Source organism: Phoca vitulina, unplaced genomic scaffold, assembly GCF_004348235.1.
Source record: "Phoca vitulina isolate PV1807 unplaced genomic scaffold, GSC_HSeal_1.0 scaffold52, whole genome shotgun sequence".
NCBI lineage: Eukaryota > Metazoa > Chordata > Mammalia > Carnivora > Phocidae > Phoca > Phoca vitulina.
The window spans coordinates 2,247,804-2,268,569 of record NW_022589755.1 but is presented as its reverse complement, the minus strand read 5'-3'; the positions used below and the strand labels follow the sequence as shown (position 1 = coordinate 2,268,569).

The window sequence follows — 20,766 nt, the reverse complement described above, 5'->3', positions numbered from 1 at the left end:
CACGTAGCTGTTGTTCTTGGAATAAAATGGATATCTGCAGATTATCAAGGTGGTTCTTGCCTTTGGAAGCTAGGTTGAGAACCTCCTAAAAGCTCTTCTCTCTCAAAATCTTGCTTTTTGAAAATTTCAAAGAGCGTTGGATTTTAAATCCGTTTTCTGGGATGAGATTAAGGTATTTAACCCATAGAGACCGAGCGCAGATTAACGGATTGCCTGGGGGTGGGGGTGGGGAAGGGGGCAGCGCCTGCTCCAGGGGGACAGGGTTTCCTTTGGGGGGATGAATAAATCCTGGAACTAGACAGCGGTGAATGGTTGCATAGCACTGCAAATGTGAGTAGTGCCGCAAAGTTGTGCATTTTAAGAGTTAAAAATGGTGAATTTTGTGTTAGGTGCCAGGTGCATCTTACCACAGTAACAAAGTATCTGTTAAGCCTGTTAGGACTCTTCTGAGTCCTCCCTTTCCTGGAACAAAGCAATATCCTGGGATCAACAAGGAAATGTGTTGGGGGACCATCTTAGATTAATATTTCCAGTGTTACTACACCACATGAAATTCTCAGGTTGTAAATATTTTTCTGTATTCTGCAAAGAATGATATTGTCCCAACATACAGATGAGAAAACTGGGCCCACCTCTGTACATTTAAAGCTCAGAATCTAGGGGGCCATTCAGACCTTTGAAACCACCTTTTATACTATAAAGGTGGACATTGGAAAAATAATAGTGGGGGTTACTTTCCACGGTATTTAATACAGGACCAGTTGGGGACGGTGTCTAGTGTTGGGGTGAAGGGTTTGGAGGGGAGGGGGTGGGTAAGAAGTTAAACTAATGTGGTTCATTCTTTTTTCCCCCCCGACTTCTGAACAAACAGCGGGTCCATTGCTGAGGAAAACCAGAGTAAATCCCTTTAGGTAGGTCTTGATTAGGCACCAGCTTCTAGAGAGTTTGCAGAGTCATACCGGAAAATTCTCCGGTCAATATGGCTACAGACCAGACATTTCCAGGGGGTCAGGAGAAACCCCAAGGCAGCCCCGGGTCAGAGCTGCCGCAATCTCTACCATCGCCGGGAGCCCTCACTGGGAGGCAGGACGGCAACTGTGAGTCTTGGCACCTGAGCTTCAGGGCGTTTACGAGCTCCGAGCAGTCGGACCCCCTCGACGACCTGGGGAGGCTCTGTGAGCTCTGCTACTTGTGGCTAAGGCCGGACCTTCACACCAAGGAGCAGATCCTGGACACGCTGGTGATGGAGCAGTTCATGATCTCCATGCCTCAGGAGCTTCAGGTCTTAGTCAAGGAAAGTGGTGTGCAGAGCTGCAAAGACTTGCGGGACCTGCTGAGAAGCAACCGGACCCCCAAGAAATGGGTGAGCAGGGCCCTCCTGACGGGAACAGGGAAGGGGGAGCTGGTGTGGGGGCTGCACGGTGCCCTTGGACTAGAAAGGACATGGGGGCTTTCTTCTGGGTCAGTGTGGGAGACAGTGTGCCCCTCAGGAGACACTCGGCAATGTCGAGAGACATTTATGGCTGTCACGACAGGGAGGAGATGGGAGGTTACTAGCCTCTGGTGGGTTTCAGGAGTCTATGCACTTTGCCATCATTCACCCTACACGACCTCTCGTGGAAGACAGTTGTGTAAGGGACATTCCAGAGGCTCCAGGAGAAAGGAGCCCGTAACCGGTCCAGTCCATTACATTTATAATTCTTGACATCTCCAGAGACCCTCTTAAAAGTGGTCCTACCTGAGTAAAGTGGCTACAATTTACAGAGAGGGGCGCTACGTTGTCATGGTAACTAGAGTCCTGGGATGATGCTGAGGAAAGGAGGAGGGTGGGATAGTAGGCTTCCAACTCGATGGGGGTCTCAGATCCACTAGTGACACTGGGATGGATCATCCTCGGGGGCTTCCCTGGGCATCGTAGTGTCTAGTGGCATCCTTGATGTCGATGGCAACCTCGCCCTGGTTGTGAAAGTAAAAAACAAAACGAAATCTCTGGTGCTTGCCAAATGTCCCTCCGAGAGCGGTCAAAATGGCTCGCAGGTAAGACTCTCCAGACCAGGTAAGACCTTACGTTGGAACATTTTCCATTGTGGTGGCTGGAGGGCGCCTGTATGCTTTGTAGAAAAAGCAAGGGTCTGCAGGATCTAGGAGGGGATGGGACTTGGTGTATAGCACCAGTCATGGGGAGACGGGCTCCTCTGTAGGTAATTTTGTAAGTGGGCAGGAGGGAACCGGGTCCAACATGGCAATCCTCCCTTCCCTGAGCACTCCGGTAGGCGATGAAATTCTCCAGGGGTGAGCCGAGAATGGGAATTAGGAGCTTCGACAACATTGTGGGAGAATAGCCATGGCAACTCTAAGATGTTAATCTGGGATGATAGATAAAGGAATTCTTAAGACCGGCTGAATGAGATGGAAGCCAAGCGTGTGAAATCTCACTTGGGCGCGGTGTTGGATTTCTCACCGCAACATACCTCATGTGCTCGAGGTCAGGAGTGGACAAGGCATGCTTTAGGATGATGGTTTGAGGGCTATTAGCTGAGGTGGTGGGGGGCAAATGGGGTTGTGTTGAAGTTGATTAGATATTGTGGCTAGGCCAATGGTTGTCCAACACAAGGGGATGGGGTAAGTCCACCTTCACCCCCTAGGGTGCATTTGACACTGTTTGGAGACAGTTTTGGTTGTCACACCTTGGGAGGTTGCCGTTTTAAACAAGAAATTCCAACAATGTGTGAGTGTATGGTAGCTTCATACAGTCAGAGCTACGTTCCGGTTCTCAGTGAGTCTGATCTTGGTTGATCCTTGCCCCCCCAGACCATAGTCACCTTACAAGGACAGGAATTTCTTGTGCAAAGTTCAGATGCTCAGATGGCTGAAGCTGAGGGCAGTGACATGGACCTCGTGACGGACTTGTCCAAGAAGCCCCAATCCTCTGTGAGCGAGACACGTCCAGAGGAAAGCCAGAAGGTTAGCAGAGAGCTGCAGAATCTGCCAGGAGTCAATGAACCGTCAACGGGGCAGGTGAGTGTGACACCCTCCCCAATCTCTAGGGAGTGGTGGCAGAAGGGACGGGAAGAAGCGGTGGGGGTAGCTGGGGAATAATTGGGATAGTGGCAGAGCACAGAACTGGACCCATTGACCCTAGGAATTCCCATGATTGCATCAAGCCCATAGACATCTCTGAGCCTCTGGAGAATGAAGACTCCTCAGCCTTTGCCCATCTGCCATTGAAGCTCTTTTAGGGTTAAGGGTAGGAAGAAAGAAATAGTCTCAATGAAATGGTGCTAGGTTAGTTTGCCACGGGGTAACGAACTGAAGGCTGATTTTTCCATAGCCGATTTCCTCAGGCATCCCATGAAATGACAATCGGACAAAGGACACGTTTTGGAAATGACTATAGTCAATACGTTACGTTAAGGGAGTGGTTCTCACCTGGAGTTGTTTTGCCTCTGGAAGACATTTGCAAGTGTCCGGAGACCTTTTTCCATTGTCAGAATGGAGGTGGGGTTGGAGGATGGAATTGACATTAGTGGGTAGAAACCAGGGATGCTGCTATAATCGATCATCCCACAATGCACAGGACAGCCTCACAACAGGGAATCATCCAACCAAAATATCAGTAGTGCTGAGTAGGGACACCTGGACCTAGAGCCACCTTGCTTCCCGAGTAAGGCAGGGGAAGCCGGATGACCTGAGGAGGAGTGCTCAGAATTAAGCGTAAAGGCTGCGATGTGTGGACATGATTTAAAGGCATGGTGGGTACTGGTTATCGACAGGGAGTGATGAGTGGCCCAGAGGAAGCCTGGACACATCCACACACTGTATTATTGAGAAAGTTGGTGTCTCAGATTAGGGAGGTGGGCAGGATGGGGAAAGAGGAGACAAGAGCTTCCCACACCCGAAGTTAGACATGTTGGTAACTACACTTGGTTGCCCATTGTCAGGGACAGAACGTTCTCCTGCCAGAGACCATTCCTGGGAAAGATGTATGGGAGGGCCTGAGACCCAAGGAGAACTTGAAGAAGAATCTGATGGAAGATCTGGAGGAGACAACAATACTGACATCCCAAGAGCCTCAGCTTCTGCAGGGTCCTGGTGAGCATGGAAACTGGAAATTCAGAGGAGTTAGTGACTTCTTCCTATGCTGGGGAGGGAGCTCTGAAATGTCAAGTCTTCTCTATCACTGACTGTCCACAGTGTCCTACGTACAACCCCATCCCAGGTTTGTTGGTTGATGGGAAGTTCTCAGCCCACAGCAGTGTTCGGTTCAAACGAGGTTGGTATCATTGAAAATGCTCTTTATTAAGTGTTGTGTGTTAACCCTCGTTCAACAGATTCTACGAGGGCAGACGGTGGGAAGAATCTCCAAGAAGGAACCGGTATTATGAATGTGAATGCCGACACACCTCCCACCCACGTTTCAGAGAGACAAATTTCCACTTGGAGTGGGAACAAAAGAGATTCTCAGAAGAGTCCAAGAAATCCCAAAGGAAGAAAACTGGACAACACCTCCATTTCCAAAGAAGTGCCCCAAGAGGGGACCCCATATTTGGCCAAAGGAGAATTCTCAGCTCAACCTGTGTCCCATTCGGTCCATCCTGTTGGGGAAAAAACCACGGGACAGACACCAGCCCTATGCAGCATATGTCAGAAAGGATTTCGTTATAAGTCCCAGTTTTACACTCACTGGAGGACACACACGGGAGAGAGGCCTTTCAAATGCGATACCTGTTCTGGGGGTTTCATGCAGCCTTCAGACCTCCGAGTCCACCAGCGAATCCACACAGGCGAGAAGCCGTACTCCTGTGAACTCTGCCACAAGACGTTCACCCACGACTCCACCCTGCGGAGTCACTGGAGGGTCCATACAAAGGAGAAGCCTTACCCGTGTGAAGACTGCGGGAAAACGTTTAGCCACAAAGGGAACCTCAACGTCCACCGACGCATCCACTCGGGATTAAAACCCTACACGTGTCACGAGTGTAACTGCGCCTTTCGTCAGCTGGGAACTTTTAAACGCCACCAAAAAACACATGCAAAGTGACTTCCTGACGAGTCCATGATCGGGTCCAAGTCCCATCAGCCCCAAGAAGGAAGTTTATGGTGACCTGTCACTGATTTTTGTAAAAATGACATGGGACGTCTTGAGCACTTGCAAGGTTTCTGGAACACAACAGATGTTCCGTAAACGTTAATTATGAGGATCTTGGAATGATGACATCTTCCCTGTTGGTTTTCATTTTCTGTTTAATTATGTCCCATTGTTTCCTTGTAAGCTTTTTGGTTTATGTTGCTACTGTTGCAATAAAGGCAAGTCTTGTTTTCAATATTTCCTTATAAAATTGTGGCTGTGGATTGTTATCCCGTTGTCCTTTATTTCCTTGTAAAATAGGATGATCCAAGTAAGGCGGCCAGATTAAATAGGAGATACCCCATGATTCTTGAATTTCAGATGAACACGTTGTAAGTATAAACACATTCTGAATCATTTATCAAATAATCACTAAGCAACTTTTTTTTTTTAAGATTTTTTTTTTTAAATTTATCAGAGAGAGAAAGCACAAGCAGGGGGAGCAGCATGCAGAGGGAAAAGCAGGCTTCCTGCTGAGCAGAGAGCCCGATGGGGGACTCGATCCCAGGACCCTGGGATCATGACCTGAGCCGAAGGCAGATGCTTAACAACTGAACCACCCAGGCGCCCCCAACTTTTTTTAAAGACATTTTTTAGAACAGGTTTAGTTTCACAACAAAACTGAGCACAAAGTACAGAGATTTCCCAGAGACTCCCCCGTCCCCACTCAAACACATCCTCCCTTACCATCAGCATCCCCCCCAGAGTGGTACGTTTGCTACAAATTATGAGCCTACGCTGATGTTATTGTCCCCCAAAGCCCAGAGTTCAGGGGTCAGTCAGTGTTGTACCTTCCCTGGGTTTAGACAGACGCATGACGTGCACCCACCGTTATGGTCTCATGCAGAGTAGTTTCTCTGCCCTAAAAATCCTTTGTGCTCTGCCTGTTCAAATCTCTTTGTCACCTGCACCCTGAGTATTTTGCTAAATTTGGTAGCGTGTAATTTTTCTCAAGTCCATACGATTGCCCTATGTCCCACACCATTTCCTCTATTAACCTTGTGCGTTAGAATGGCACATCTACTGATGTAGTACTTTCAGATAAAGGCCCATACTTGACTGATTTCCTTGCTTTTCCTGTAATATCAGGTCCCAGCCTCCCATCAGGATCCCACGCTGCATTTCCTGATGCTTCCTTAGACTCCCCTTGGTAGTGAGTCTCTCAGATCTTCCTTGTTTTTGATGTCCTGAGAATCTGCACTTTTAAGAAATTCCCAGTGAGGGGCGCCTGGGTGGCTCAGTCGTTAAGCGTCTGCGTTCGGTTTGGGTCATGGTCCCAGGATCCTGGGATCGAGCCGCGCATTGGGCTCCCTGCTCCGCGGGAGGCCTGCTTCTCCCTCTACCCACTCCCCCTGCTTGTGTTCCCTCTCTCACTGTGTCTCTCTCTGTCAAATAAATAAAATCTTAAAAAAAAAAAAAAAAAAAGAAAGAAATTCCCAGTGATAGGGATGCTTTTGGTCTTGGGAAATCTTGAGAAAAGCGGGTGTAGTTCGTAGGTTGGGTCCAGTAACCTTCAGAGCTCTGAGTCTGTCCCTTCCCACAGGGGCAGCCCCTTTACAAAAGTCCTGTTTAAGGAGGAAGGTTTAAGGTCCTTCCCTGGGGCAGGGTCCCGGTGGTGTGTGTGGACTCGCTTCTCATCCAGACCAGGCTCTGAGCAGTCTTGTGGCTGAGTGGGAGGTGGTTCTCCATCTTGGTGATTAAGTCTGACTTCCTTCACCAGATCTAGAAAATGTTTTCATGATACAACCTGCTCGTTTATCTTAATCAGTTAACTTCACCCGAATTAACTCATCAATTAACTTCACCAGAAGTTTCTTTGCAGCTCCATTTTCCAATCTGGCTGCATGTTGGAGGCACCTGGAGAGTTAAAAAGCCACCGGCCCGTGGGGGCCACATCCAGAGATGAGGATTTGGCTGGTCTGGGGGGTGGCCGGGGCATCGGGAGATCCTAATGCGTGGCTGACACAAAGAGGATGAACACCGCTTCCCCTGCCCCCGCGGATATCTCCATGCCTCCAGGATACGGTTAGGATTTAGGAAGAGGGTGAGTGGGGCAAGTATGATCAACCATTCCTACCCTCTGGGTGTGGACCTCCACCTACTGCATCCACACAACCGTGATCCTTGTTAGGAATTAAATAACACCCAGGGGTATTGAGGGCACAGCACGTTCTGCATGGAGCACTGGGTGTTATACGAAAACAATGGATCGTGGATCACCACATCAAAAACTAACGATGTACTGTATGGTGGCTAATATAACATAATAAAATAAAATTTAAAAAAAGAAATTAAATAACAATCAGGCCCAAACCTACTGAATCAGAAGCCTGGGGGTGGAGTCCTGCACTCCATTTAAAGGGGGATTCTAATACATCCTAAGATTTTCTAACAGTTGCCCCGCATCACTGGTTCTTACACTGGAAATCACCTGGGTAGAGTTTTGCTTTGTTTCTGAAATAACTATAGATTCACAAGAAAATGCAAAAATAGTACAGGCAGATCTCCTGCATCCTTCTTCCAGTCTATTTAAAAATGCACAAAGCCAATGTATTTCAGCATCTAGAGGGGGACAGGAGAACGGATAGCACAGGTGCGTGGACAGACATGTTTTTACTTCCTCCAGCCTGTGCTCCTCTCAGCCCGCCACTAAAAGAGCTCTTATCAGACTTGACAGCGATTTGGGTCTGGTATGTCGGTAGTCCATCTTCAATCCTCTAAGTCTCACTGCGATTTTTTAAAAAGCATACTTCCAATATCCAGAGATATTAGCTGTTAATGTGCTCTATTTCTTTCCTTTTAAATAATTTAATTTTATATGCAAGTCACAGAGCTGTATTGAAACTATTATAAATTGGTCCAGTTATGTTTTTCCTTAATTAATACTTATTTGTTGATTTACTTTTGTAAAAAAAAGAAAAAAGGTATCAAAAAAAAAAAAAGAACCCCCTATTGTCTCCAAGAAATATTGACAAAAACACACATCTACGTAGGTGCTCCCCTGAGAACCCGTCTCTCAGCTTCTTCACCTGGGGGAAACCACCATCACAAATCCTAGCTCATCATTACTTTAAAAAATAATTTTATTAAAGACATGTGCATGCCTGAGAATATATTGTTTAGTTTTGCTTTTTTTTTTTAAACAGAAGAATAATATACCGATGCTAGTCTTCTTAGAATCCCTTTTTCTCATTCAACTTTGTTGCTAAAATACATCCATGTTTTTAAGTATGACAGTAGCTTACCCATTTTTTATTACTGCCTTATGTTCTGTTCATGGCATACGAATATGTCACAATGTTGCCATCCTCTTAGTGGCTCTTGGTGCTGCTTCCTGTTTGTTATTATATCCATCTCTCTACTCATCATTCTCTCTCTCTCTCTTTTTCTTTTACAAAAATAGGATCACATTGTACATAATATAGGGGGATGGAATTTTCAGACATTGATGTATAAATGGAAATCTGAATCCTTTCCCCCCTCCTTCCCATCCTCGGTTAAGCAGGTGCTCATTGCCTCAGGGGAAGCATGTATCAGAGTGGAAATAAAACATGTTCTCAAGTCCTGCTGACATTTCAAACCATGACAAGCTTAGACAACAGCTTTAGATAATAGGAAATATACACAACACTCTTGGAAATGCCATGGGCACTACCAGACTTCCCCGTGCTCCAAATAAAAGAGGGTCTTTCTGGATAGTGAAGAGGGGATACGAGATGAGAAATCAGCAGGACGGAAGAGAGTCAAGGGGGCAAAAAAGAGATTGGGAGAGAAATGTTGTCCGAAGAGCGTAGTTCCCTCCGAAAGGCTGCAAGATCTCAAATAGGAATGGCAGCATGGCGCTTTCACGTCCCTGGGGTCATAGAACTCACAAGAGAATCCTGGGCACCAAGTAAGTCCTGGAACCAACAGGGAGATTCCAGAAGGACTTCTCAATGGCAGTCTATGTCCACCAGTGGACACGGTAAGTTTGCCTCCACCCGTCGGTGTGTTGGCAAGACACAAACTGGCTGGGGGTGGGGGTTATGACACTAAGGACCAAAGCAAACATTTTTAAATGTTGGGAGGTTAGCAAAGTGAGATCTCCTGATGAGAGATTTTCTTGTGTCGTTGACCTTAAAGAAAAAAAACCTTCCTTGAGGGGGTCCAAGGTCTGAGGAGTGACTAAGAGTCGGGAAAAATCAGGGCTGCCGCGTCCCTTTGCTGGTTGGTTCAGGATTTTCACAGAGCAGGGTGGTTGTGCCCAAGCTGGTGCCGCAGGTACCCAGCACATCTTGGTGGTTCTTATTGTGAGCGTTTTAAAATGTAAAATTGTAATTGTTGATTTTGGGGGCCAATTTGTATACTTATTATGACAATCCCCAGTAGATGGCAGCAAAGACCGTCTAACAGGTGAAGCGGGCTGGCTCTTCTACCAACAGTTAAAATCACCAGGGCTTCACAGGGAAATGTTTTTCTAATTACCAACCAACCAGTATCTCTTAAAAAAAAAATAGATCTTTCTGCTGTTAGTGTGGGACCAAATGTGACCCTTCGTAGGGTATAGTTCACGTGGTTTGCAGTTGTTTTCCCTTACGAGGATTGTATATTCAATTTCATCATGTTGGTGGAGGGAGGTGGGTGGGGGATGGGCTGCATGGGGGATGGGCATTAAGGATGGCGCTTGTTGTGATGAGCCCTGGGTGTTGTAGGGAAGTGATGAATCACTAAATTCTACTCCTGAAACCAATATTACACTGTATGTGCACTAGCTGGAATTTAAATAAAAATTTGAAGAAAAAGATCTCATCATGAAATACTTTGTTATACAAATTGTTTTTATTAACCCCGACGTATTACACAGAGATAAAATTGTGATTACTAATAATCTTTTTTTTTTTTTTAAGATTTTATTTATGTGTCAGAGAGAGAGACAGAACACAAGCAGGGGGAGAAGCAGGCTCCCCACCGAGCAAGGAGCCTGATGTGGGATCCCAGGATTCTGGGATCGTGACCTGAGCCAAAGGCAGCGGCTTAACCGACTGAGCCACCCAGGCGTCCCACTAATAATGATCTTCTGATTAGATTATAACCTGTTTTATTTATTTATGCAGTTTTATGAGACTGAGATTATCGTCATTTTACATACTTCTAATTGTAACACATTCTAGGATAAATTGCTAAGCTATTGCCTTATTTCTCCTAATGTCAGAAAGAATTTTTTTTTTTAAGATTTTATTTATTTGAGAGAGAGAGCAGGAGTGGTGGGGGCGGGGCAGAGGAAGAGGGAGAAGCAGGCTCCCCATGAGCAGGGAGGCCACCCCCCCCCCCCGCCCCCCAGGCTGGATCCCAGGACCTCAGGATCATGACCTGAGCTGAAGGCAGATGGTTAACCACTTAATCGACTGAGCCACCTAGGCACCCCTCGAAAGAATTTTTAAAGGCTCAGAGAAAACAGAAAGACAATAAAAAATAAAAATGAAAAATATTTATCTTGATCATTGAATCAAGTGTTCAGAAAAACAGGTGGAATGCCAAAGAGGAAAAGATTTTGAGCTACTTATTTTGGCCAAAATAGCAGGGATACAACACTGAGAGACAGGAATGTTCCCGGCTCATCTTCTACTTCCATGTTAATTATTCCACAAAAACCAAAACCAAACCAAAACAAAAAAAAACTATAACAGAAAAATAAAACAAAGAATTGGTTCAAATGAACATATATTTTTTTCAAAAAATTTTATTGTGGTAAAACACACACAACATAAAATTTTCCATCTTAACCATGTGGCCAGTTTAGTACTGTCTTAAGTACATTTGCATCGTTACTCAACCATCTTCCAGAATTGTTCTCGTCTTGCAAACCTGAAATTCTGTACCCATTAAACATCAACTTCACAGTTTGGCTTACATCACTGAGCATAACGTCCTCAGGGTTCATTCATGTTGGGCCATGTGAATGAATCATACTCCATTGTATGAATAACCCACATTTTGTTTATTCCTTTGTCCACTGATGGTCACTTGGGTTGCTACTACTTTCTGGCCACTGTGAATAATGCTGTTATAAATATGGGTGCTCAAATATCTTTTTGAGTCCCTGACTACAATTCTTTACGGTATATACATGAAGTAGAATTGCTGGACGTATGGCAATTCTTTTCCATACCAAGAGAGAGCAGAGAGCGGGGAGGGGGGAATAGAGAGGCAGAGGGAGAAGCAGACTCCCCGCCTAGCAGGGAGCCCGATGTGGGGCTCGACCCCAGGACCCCGAGATCATGACCTGAGCCGAAGGCAGACACTTAACCAACTGAGCCACCCAGGCATCCCAAAAACTGACTTTTAAAAAATATATTTTGGGGGCCGGGTGCCTGGGTGCCTCTGTCGGTTAAGCATCTGACTCTTGATTTCGGCTCAGGTTATGATCTCGGGATTGTGGGATCGAGCCCCACATAAGGCTCCGTGCTCAGCATGGAGTCTGCTTGTCCCTCTCCCTCTGCTCCTCCCCTGCTCGTGCTCTCACTCTCTCTCTCTCTCAAATAAATAAATCAACAAAATCTTTAAAAATATGTATTGGCGGGGGGAGTGGGTGGCTAAGTCAATTAAGCAACCAACTCGATTTTGGCTCAGGTCATGATCTCAGGGTTGTGAGATCAGCTGAGTGAGGAGCCTGCTTAAGATTCCCTCTCCCTCCCCATATACATACATATATATATATTTAACAATTTTATTTAGGTATAATTGAGGTACAATAAACTGCACATATTATCAGTTTATGATTTAATGCATTTTGATGTCTGCATAGACCTGTGAAGCCATATCACACCCAGGATAACAATTTCCATCCTCCACAAAAGTCACCACCTGAGCCTCTAAGTTCTCTCCCTCCCTCCAGCCCAGCTGGCCCCTAGTCTGCTTTGCGTCATGCAGGTTAGCTTACATCTTTGAGAATCTTAAACAAATGGAATCATTCAGCCAGCATGTGCTCTTTTTCGTGTGGTTTCTTTCGAGAATTTTGAGGTTGAGATTCAGCCCTGGTATATCCCTATTTCAAGAAATGCATTTCCATGAACTTTAGAATCTACTAAATAGGGGCGCCTGGGTGGCTCAGTCCTTAAGCGTCTGCCTTCGGCTCAGGTCATGATCCCAGGGTCCTGGGATTGAGCCCCGAATCGAGCCCCGTGTGGGGTTCTCTGCTCGGCGGGGAGCCTGCTTTTCCCTGTCCCTCTACCTGCTGCTTTCCCTACTTGTGATCACTCTGTCAAATGAACAAATAAAAAAAATTTTTTTAAAGAATCTACTTAATAAATTCCATTAAGTAATCCCACTGGAATATGTCTTTTACTCTTTATTCACGACGACATCCCCAGGTGCTAGCACAGGACTGGGTATATGTTATATGCTCCATAAATATCTGCTGAAGGGGTGAATGGAGAGCGCCATGGCACATCCGTAGGGTGGAAGGTGTTTAGTCACTGAGAAGGAACAAGATAGAGCTTTACCTAGGGCTCTGGTAAAATGTCCCCAACAAACTGATAACTAAAAAAAAAAGAAAATGCAGTTTCCCTCACCGTAGACCTGGTGTGTCCCACATTTCATATTCGACAGGTGTGTGCAGGGGCGTAACACGGGTGTGCAAATCTACGCGTGCACGTAAAAGACCTACACCCACTGCAAACGGGGTTACGGTGAGGAGGGAATGGCAGTGGGGGATGAGCAGGGAGATCTGAGCTTTCTCCGCCTTTTTAAAACTGCTACCTTTGGAAGCAGTAGAGATACTTTTTTATTTTAGTTTAAAAGCTTTCCGTGACTATTTAGTGAAAAAATACACAACATCTAAATGTTGAGCCTGAGTGTGGTCAAGATCCAGCTGGGAACCTGGGGCGGGGGTCAGGGAAGGGAAGCTGACTTGGCCGTGGATCGCTTTGCCCTCTGGGAGGCCACAGAGAATAAGAAACTCCCGCCAGCACCAGGGGCTCCCGTCCTCAGGCAAACGGAGAAAAACAAAAACAGCCTCAGCATTCACAGGTGCAAGCTGCCTAATTGCAGCCCCAGGTAACTCTCCTCGTGGTATTTCAAAGTTTTAATTGCCCCAAATGCGTTCAAATTTATTTATTCCCAAAGCTTGCTTGCTTGTGGCCCAAGGGGTTTTCCCTTTGGCATCTCAACACCGCCCTCCGGCCCCCCCGAAAGAGAAGCTGTTTTTCCTGCAGCCGCGGGATGGGTTGAATGAGCAATCATCATTAATAAGCCGGCAGGAAAGATGAAGAGCACAGTTTCCTCACTTTCAGGGTCCCTGTGTGGGCTGTTAAGGCGATTTTAATGAGTCCCAGAGCACGAGGCTCACTTTCTGCCCGTCTTCGTGCTAAATTGCTTCAGAAAGTTCACTCTGAAGGTCTGGAAAACACTGTGGATTGCCAGCCTCCAGGGTGGCCCGTTTTCTTTCAATTGCTTATTTAAAAAAACAGTGATCATCCTCGGCTTCTGATCAGGAAGGTAGTGTGTTTATCGAATACCTTTGAAAAATAGAGAAAGAGCAATGGAGAAAAAGCCGCCCATAATCCCACCACGTGGAGACAAGCAGTTTTAATATTTGGAGTGTGTCCTTCTGATATTTCCCCTGTGTGTGTGTGTGTGTATGTGTAATAGACGTGTTTATAGATACATACACATATCATACATGCATACGTGTGTGTACACATCCACATGGATGTATATATGGGTGTATATATGAACTATGTAAATATGAGCAGGTGTGAGGGAAATTAAGTGCTCATTGTTAGTGGCCAGTGAGGTCTGTGGGGTGTCCAGGGAGAGGCTTGGGGTCCACAGGATACCTGGCTGTAGGGCCCGGGAGTGCACTCCAGACTTGCCGGTCATCTCCGGAGGGGTTAATGAGCCCAGATAACTCAGAGTGTGTGGGGGGGATTGCCTTTATGGGCTCAGGTACCAGAGGAAGGACTAAGGGGTGGAGAAGCGGGGACCAGGGGAACTGAGGGGGTGGCCTGAGTCAGGACAGACGATGTGCATGGAGAACATGGCAGAGTTGAGGGATATTCCTGGAAGCAGGTGACTCCCCAGGGGGGCACTGGAGATGAACCCAAGGGCTGATCTCCATGTTCTCAGGAGAAGTTACCAGGAGGACATGGAACACTTATTTCTGGGACATGGGCTGCAGAGTGCCTTCTGTACTAGACAGATCGCTGGTGTGCAGAAATTAGACGCCCACCGTCCTCACCTGGTGGGCAAGCAGGCTGCCTTCCATCCTTGTGTCTTCCTTACTGCCTGATCTCACTGGACCCGGGCCTGGGAGACTCTGCAAGCCTCTGGCAGGCTTCCAGAGCTTTGCCCCCACCTGCCCCTTGGTGCCATCCCTAGGGCGTTACAGAGGTGCAGTCTCCGGGCAGGTCAATCTTACCCTCTCCACAAGCCCCCTTCGGACCACCTAGATAGGCTCCAACACATACAAGCACCTCCCTCCCATGTTCTAGAGCCATGTGGACACTGGGGAGACTGACAGAAACCAGAGAGTTCCTGCCCGTGAAGACCCCACCGCCTGCCGAATGGAGGTAAAGACACACAAACGCATCCGCTTTGGTTTTCAAGGACGGTGGTTTCTCTCTCCCGTCTCACATGTTCTATACTTACCAGTTCCTGGTGCGGAGGCAGATCTCATGCCCTCTTGTGTCTGGAGGGAGGTGATTTGCTTCCGTCCAACACAGCGTGGCAGCAAGGATAATACATCTTCTTCCTTACTCGCACTGAAGGCCCGAGCCGGCCTCAGTTGTCTCGTTGTCCTGAGGCCTCCATGTCGTGAGGAAGCCCCGACCAGCCCATTCCACATGGAGACAGCATGGAGAGGCAGGGTGGTGGCCAGCCCCAGCTGCTCCAGTCATTGCGTGATAGACCCTGAGCCAGAACCACCCCGGGGGCATCCTCCCCAAATTCCTGACCCTCGGAAACCATGACAGACACTCAAATAACTGTTGCTGTTTTGAGTCACTGAGTTTGGGGTAGTCACAGGTAACTGGAGAAGCATCAGATCTTCCCAGCCTGCACTTCTGACCCTACCCTCTCCCTGCTTTGTCCTCAGATGGTTCCCCTGGGGTCTTCATCTGCACAGTCCAGCAGACATTCTCCTTCAGATCTGGTTATCACAGATGTCCTGCCTCAAATTTACCCTCTGTCCTTCCCGTCTGCGAGAAGAACGTGCGAAATGCATGAAGGCATGCACGTTCAAAATCTTAGTGCCTGAAGACTCATGTGTTTGAGGGGCTAAAAACATCTTTGGAAGGATTTTCATTTTTGGGATTTGGGAGTGTGTCAAGCAGTTGATCTGAGAGTTGAGTGTGGGTTCAAATCCTACTTCCTCCACCTACTGGTTTGGTGACTTTGGGTCACAAAATATCATAAATAAATATAAATATTAATAAACATCATGAAATGGTATTTTAGGGCTTTTTAGGGTTTTTAAGAATCCTGTGTCCTCCTACCTGCTGGGGAGACACACACACATCTGTTTGGTGCTATTATTGTTGGTTGATCAAGGAACACATTCTGTGAACCTTACTCAGTGAATGGATCCATTTGATTAGATCATTGATCAGCTGGAAGAAAGTTTTCAAATTACAGTCTCAAAAACTCACAGATTTTTAAAAAATTAAATCATTTCCATCAGCAGTTAAGCAAACAGATATAAGTAAAAAAAAATCTTTAGAACATTTTCCACTAGTCTTTGGCTCTTGATTTAGTTCATTTGTGGTTTACAGAAAAAAGCAATACCATAAAGAATTTTGCCCTTTCTGACTTGCTGTGGGCAAATTTTTCTAAAATGCATTATTTGGACATAGCTTCCTGCAGAAGAGACACTAGAGGCTTATGGAAAAGTGTGGGCTTCCATGTCTGTCTGTCCTTCAAATTCTTCCCACTCTTGTCTGCATTGGGGACTTTGCACAAGCTGTCTCCAAGATACTCCTGCCCCAGATCCTCACCCATCCAGACCGAAACCCAAGACAACATGTTGGTGAGGTCTTCCCGGACAACTCCAGGCGAAAGCATCACCCCAACAGCCTCACTCCCTGCCACATGACCCTATTTTATGTATCTTCTTTGCAGCGATGACCAGTAGCTGAAGTCGTATTATCATTTGTCTTGCTACACTAGAATACAAACTGTTTAGAGCTAGACCTGGTGCTTCTGCAATCTGGTCTGCTTTGTGCGGAGAGGATGGCTTCCTCATATGGTTCTCTCTTCAGGCTCACAACAACCCACCAGGCAGGTAGTCTGACAAGGCTGAGAGGCAGCTTAAGGTAATGGTTTAGAGCAGTGCCATCCAAGATGGTAGCCACTAGCGCATGGAGCTATTTAAATTTAAACGAGTTGGGCGCCTGGGTGGCTCAGTTGGTTAAGCGACTGCCTTCGGCTCAGGTCATGATCCTGGAGTCCCAGGATCAAGTCCCACATCGGGCTCCCTGCTCAGCGGGGAGTTTGCTTCTCCCTCTGACCCTCCCCCCTCTCATGTGCTCTCTCTCTCTCTCTCTCAAATAAATAAATAAAAAATAAAATAAATTTAAACGAGTTAAAGTGAAATAAAAGTAAAAGTACATTTCCCCTCTTGAATTGGTGTCATTTCAAGTGCTCACCATCCACGTGTGACTGCCATGTTGGACAGCTCGGGGACAGGGCATGACATGCATGTCATTGCAGAAAGTTCTGTTGGAAGGGGCTGGTTAGAGCGTGCAGTGCATATTCAGATGCTTGGCTTCCAAAGCCTGGTCCCTCCAATTACTAGTATGTGATTTTGTGTTGACCTTACACCCTCTGGCTCTTAGTTTCCTCATCTATAAAATGGGGCCCATAATGGTTCCGATCTTGTAGGGTTGTAGGAGTTACTGGATGCCAAGACACTTAGAAGGGTGTTGTGTTTACAGCCAATGCTCTAAAAAGTATTAGCTATTCCTGTGATGTCTCCATTTCTACTTCTCCAGAAATTGAGGACCAAAAAGGAGAAATAATTTGTCCAAGTTCACAGAGCTGGAAGGTAGAGGCGCTGAGGCTTGGTTCTCTAGCTTTCTGATTCCATAGTCTGGCTCATTCCCATTACACGTTGCAAGTCCCTTCTGGGCAAACCTCTTAAACTCATTGTTCCCTCATATGTTCAGTGGGAGACAAGAGACTCCTCTGGACCCTCCATCCAGAACAACTGTGCAGAAACTGAGCAGAGAGCCAGCCAGAGCCCAGGAAATGGGTTGTCGATTCCAGGACCTAGCCATTGGACTTGGGATTCTTTGGAGGTTGGGGGAAGGACGCCAGACCGCCCTGGTGAGAGCAGCGTAGATGCGGCCAAGCAGGTCACACCAGCTGGGGCTGCGACCACCCGTGTGGGTGTCGCTTCGTGGGAGTAATGGCCTCTGTGCAGGGGACACAACGCTCATCCCTCCCACTGTGATCAAGCCCTGGGGTTGCTCCAGGAACTGCATGGAAGGATTGAACTGTTTTCATTAATTTCTCTGTAGAGAGCTGGTGGGCTGATGCTGCTGGTGGTGGTGGTTTAATTTTTAAATTGGATTAATTTTAATATGAGCAGTCACTGTGCGTGTACTTTTTCTCGTAATACAGGAATATATTTGATTGTCATTTTGAGAGCCTTTAATGTATTTTTCCACACTTAAGGTGTTTTTTTTTTTAAAGATTTTATTTATTCATTTGAGACACAGAGATACTGAGAGAGAGAGAGAGAGCATGAGCAGTGGGAGAGGCAGAGGGAGAGGGAGAAGCAGACTCCCCGCCGAGCCAGGAGCCTGATGTGGGGCTCGATCCCAGGACCCTGGGACCATGACCTGAGCCGAAGGCAGACGCTTAACCATCTGAGCCACCCAGGCGCCCCTAAAGTGTTTTTTAGTTGGCATAGAATTTACCTAATATAAAGTCAGGGGTTTTTAAAAAGATTTTATTTATTTATTTGAGAGAGAGAGAGCACACACGAGCAGGAGCAGAGGCAGAGGGAGAGGGAGAAGCAGGCTCCCCACTGAGCAGGAAGCCTGACATGGGGCTCGATCCCAGGACCCTGAGATCATGACCTGAGCCCAAGTCAGACACCTTAAATTATAATTAACCCTAAGGTTAACTATTTTAAATATACAGTTCCGTGACATTTAGCACATTCACAATGTTGTGCAACCATCCCCTGTACCAAATTTGAAAACATTTTCATCACCCCCAAGGGGACCCCGTTATCACTCAGCACTCACTCCCCTCCCCCGTGCCCCACCCCTAGTGGACTACCATACTTTCTGTTTCTATGGATTTACCTATTCCAGATGTTTATACAAACGGAGTCATAGCATATGTGGTCTCCGTGCTGGCTGCTTGCCCTGAGCACAGTGTTTTCAAGGTGCATCCATGTTGTAACACGTGTCGGTACTTTATTACCTGCGTAGTTACATAATATCCCAGGATGCGGACCGACCACATTTGCTTATCCACTCATCCATCAGTGGGCATTTGGGTTGCTTCCACTTTTCGGCTATTGCAAATGGTGCTGTTCTGAGCATCTGCATGTGCTCTGGACCCAGTGCGTCCTCCCCAAATTCGTGTGTCGAAATCCTAATCCCCCGTGGGATGGTATTAGGAGGTGAGGACTTGGGGAGGTGATTAGGTCACGAGGGTGAAGCCCTCATGTATGGGATCAGTGTGCTCGTGAGAAGAGACCGGAGAGTTTGTGCTCCCTCCTTCTGCTCCCTGCCAGGTGAGGGTACTACAAGAAGGCAGCCACCTGCAAGCAAAGAAGGGCCCCTCCCCAGACTGCTGTCACCTTGATCTTGGACGCTCAGGTTCCTCCATAATTAACATTTTACACTAGTGTGGTACATTTGTTACAATTGATGAATGAATATCGATACTTTATTATTAACTAAAGTCTATGGTTACATTAGGGTTCCCTCCCTGTTGTACAGTTCTGTGGATTTTGACAAATGCATGTCATGTACCCACCATTACAGTGTAATGCTGAAGACTTTCACTGGCTTGAAAATCCCCTCTGCCCCATCTATTTATAATATGCTTTATTTTTATGGCAAAATATTTTAAAGTTTTGCTCATAAAACTTTATGGTTAATGAATATTTGAAGCCTTGGAGAAATGCTCAGTACACATTGTGCATGAAGAACAAAGCACTTTAAATACTTTATGCATGAAATGATCGCTTCTTAAGATACACATGCGTAGGGGCGTCTGGGTGGCTCAGTCAGGTGGGTGTCTGACTCTCGGTTTCAGCTCAGGTCATGGTCTCGGGGTCGTAGGATTGAGCCCCCATTGCGCTCCATGCTCAGCACGGGGTCCGCTTGGGACTCTCTCTCTCCCTCTCCCTCTGCCCCTCCCCCTGCTACCACTCTCTCTCTAAAATAAATAAAATCTTTTTAAAAGGATATGCATGAGACTGTTGAATCTCAGATCTGTACCTCTGAAACAAATAATGCAATATATGTTAAGAAAGAAAAAAAGAAGAAGAAGAATGTAGCAGGAGGGGAAGAATGAAGGGGGGGATATCAGAGGGGGAGAAGAACCATGAGAGACGACGGACTCTGAAAAACAAACTGAGGGTTCTAGAGGGGAGGGAGGTGGGAGGATGGGTTAGCCTGGTGATGGGTATTGAGGAGGGCACGTTCTGCATGGAGCACTGGGTGTTATGCACAAACAATGAATCATGGAACACTATATCTAAAACTAATGATGTAATGTATGGGGATTAACATAACAATAAAAAAATTTTTTAAAAAAGGATATGCATGCATATCACATATATCATGTATTAAATGTATGTATAATCATGATATGTTCATATATTGTATTCTTGATATACATACAGGGAGACTATCTGCACCATTCCGTGTGCTTTATAGATACATACACAACTAATCTTCCAACACCAATGAGGTTGAAAATACCATTATACCCATTTTATAGATGAGGAAGCTGAGATACAAAGTGGCTGAGTAAGTTGTTCAGGGCACATAGCCAGTGAATGTTAGGGACATGTAAATGCACAAGAATGTGAAAATAATACTTGTCTCGGGGCAGAAGTATGACAGGTGTTTTTGTTTGCTTGTGTTGTTGTTTTCAGAAACTTACACAATTTGTCCAGGACAGGGTCGGCACACTTTTCCATCAAGAATCTGATAGTGACTATTTTCGGCTTTGTGGGTCAGATGGTCTGTGTCACGGCTGTTCAACTCCGTCTTTGGAGCAGGAAAGTCCTCGTGGCAGGACACAAATGAATGGGCTGTGTTCCAATAAAACGTTCTTTGTGGACGCTAGAATTCCACTTGCCATGGAATATTATTTTTTTGTCTTCCCCCCCCCCCCCCCCCCGGCCAACCATTTAAAAATGTAAGGAAACACTCAGCTCAAGGGCCCTACAATAACAGGAGGCAGGTAGGATAGCAAGCATCATGCTGGGCATTTTATCTAGAGTGCTTCTTTAAGATAAATAAGCAATGCAGGCAGGAAGAGCAGCTCCTGCGTCAGCAGCTGGTGGCAGGGGCATGGGGCTGGGTGCCTGCCAGCCTCTGGGCCAGCGAAAGGGCATGCGTGGGCAGGTAGCTTGGCCCTGGGAGTCCTGGAGCACAGTGGGTGACCAGAGTCCTGTCTGTCTTGGAAGG

At 46.5% G+C, this 20,766-nt stretch overlaps 1 protein-coding gene across 1 annotated transcript; it reads left to right on the top strand.

Moving 5' to 3' along the window:
• Positions 1-979: 979 nt before the first annotated feature.
• Positions 980-5,560, top strand: LOC116622421 (putative zinc finger and SCAN domain-containing protein 5D; the record flags this gene model as incomplete). Its single annotated transcript, XM_032388891.1, has 5 exons — positions 980-1,363; positions 2,812-3,018; positions 3,942-4,092; positions 4,557-5,032; positions 5,549-5,560. Coding segments are annotated over exons 1-5 (1,230 nt in total), but the record flags the coding sequence as incomplete, so codon positions are not given.
• Positions 5,561-20,766: the final 15,206 nt, after the last annotated feature.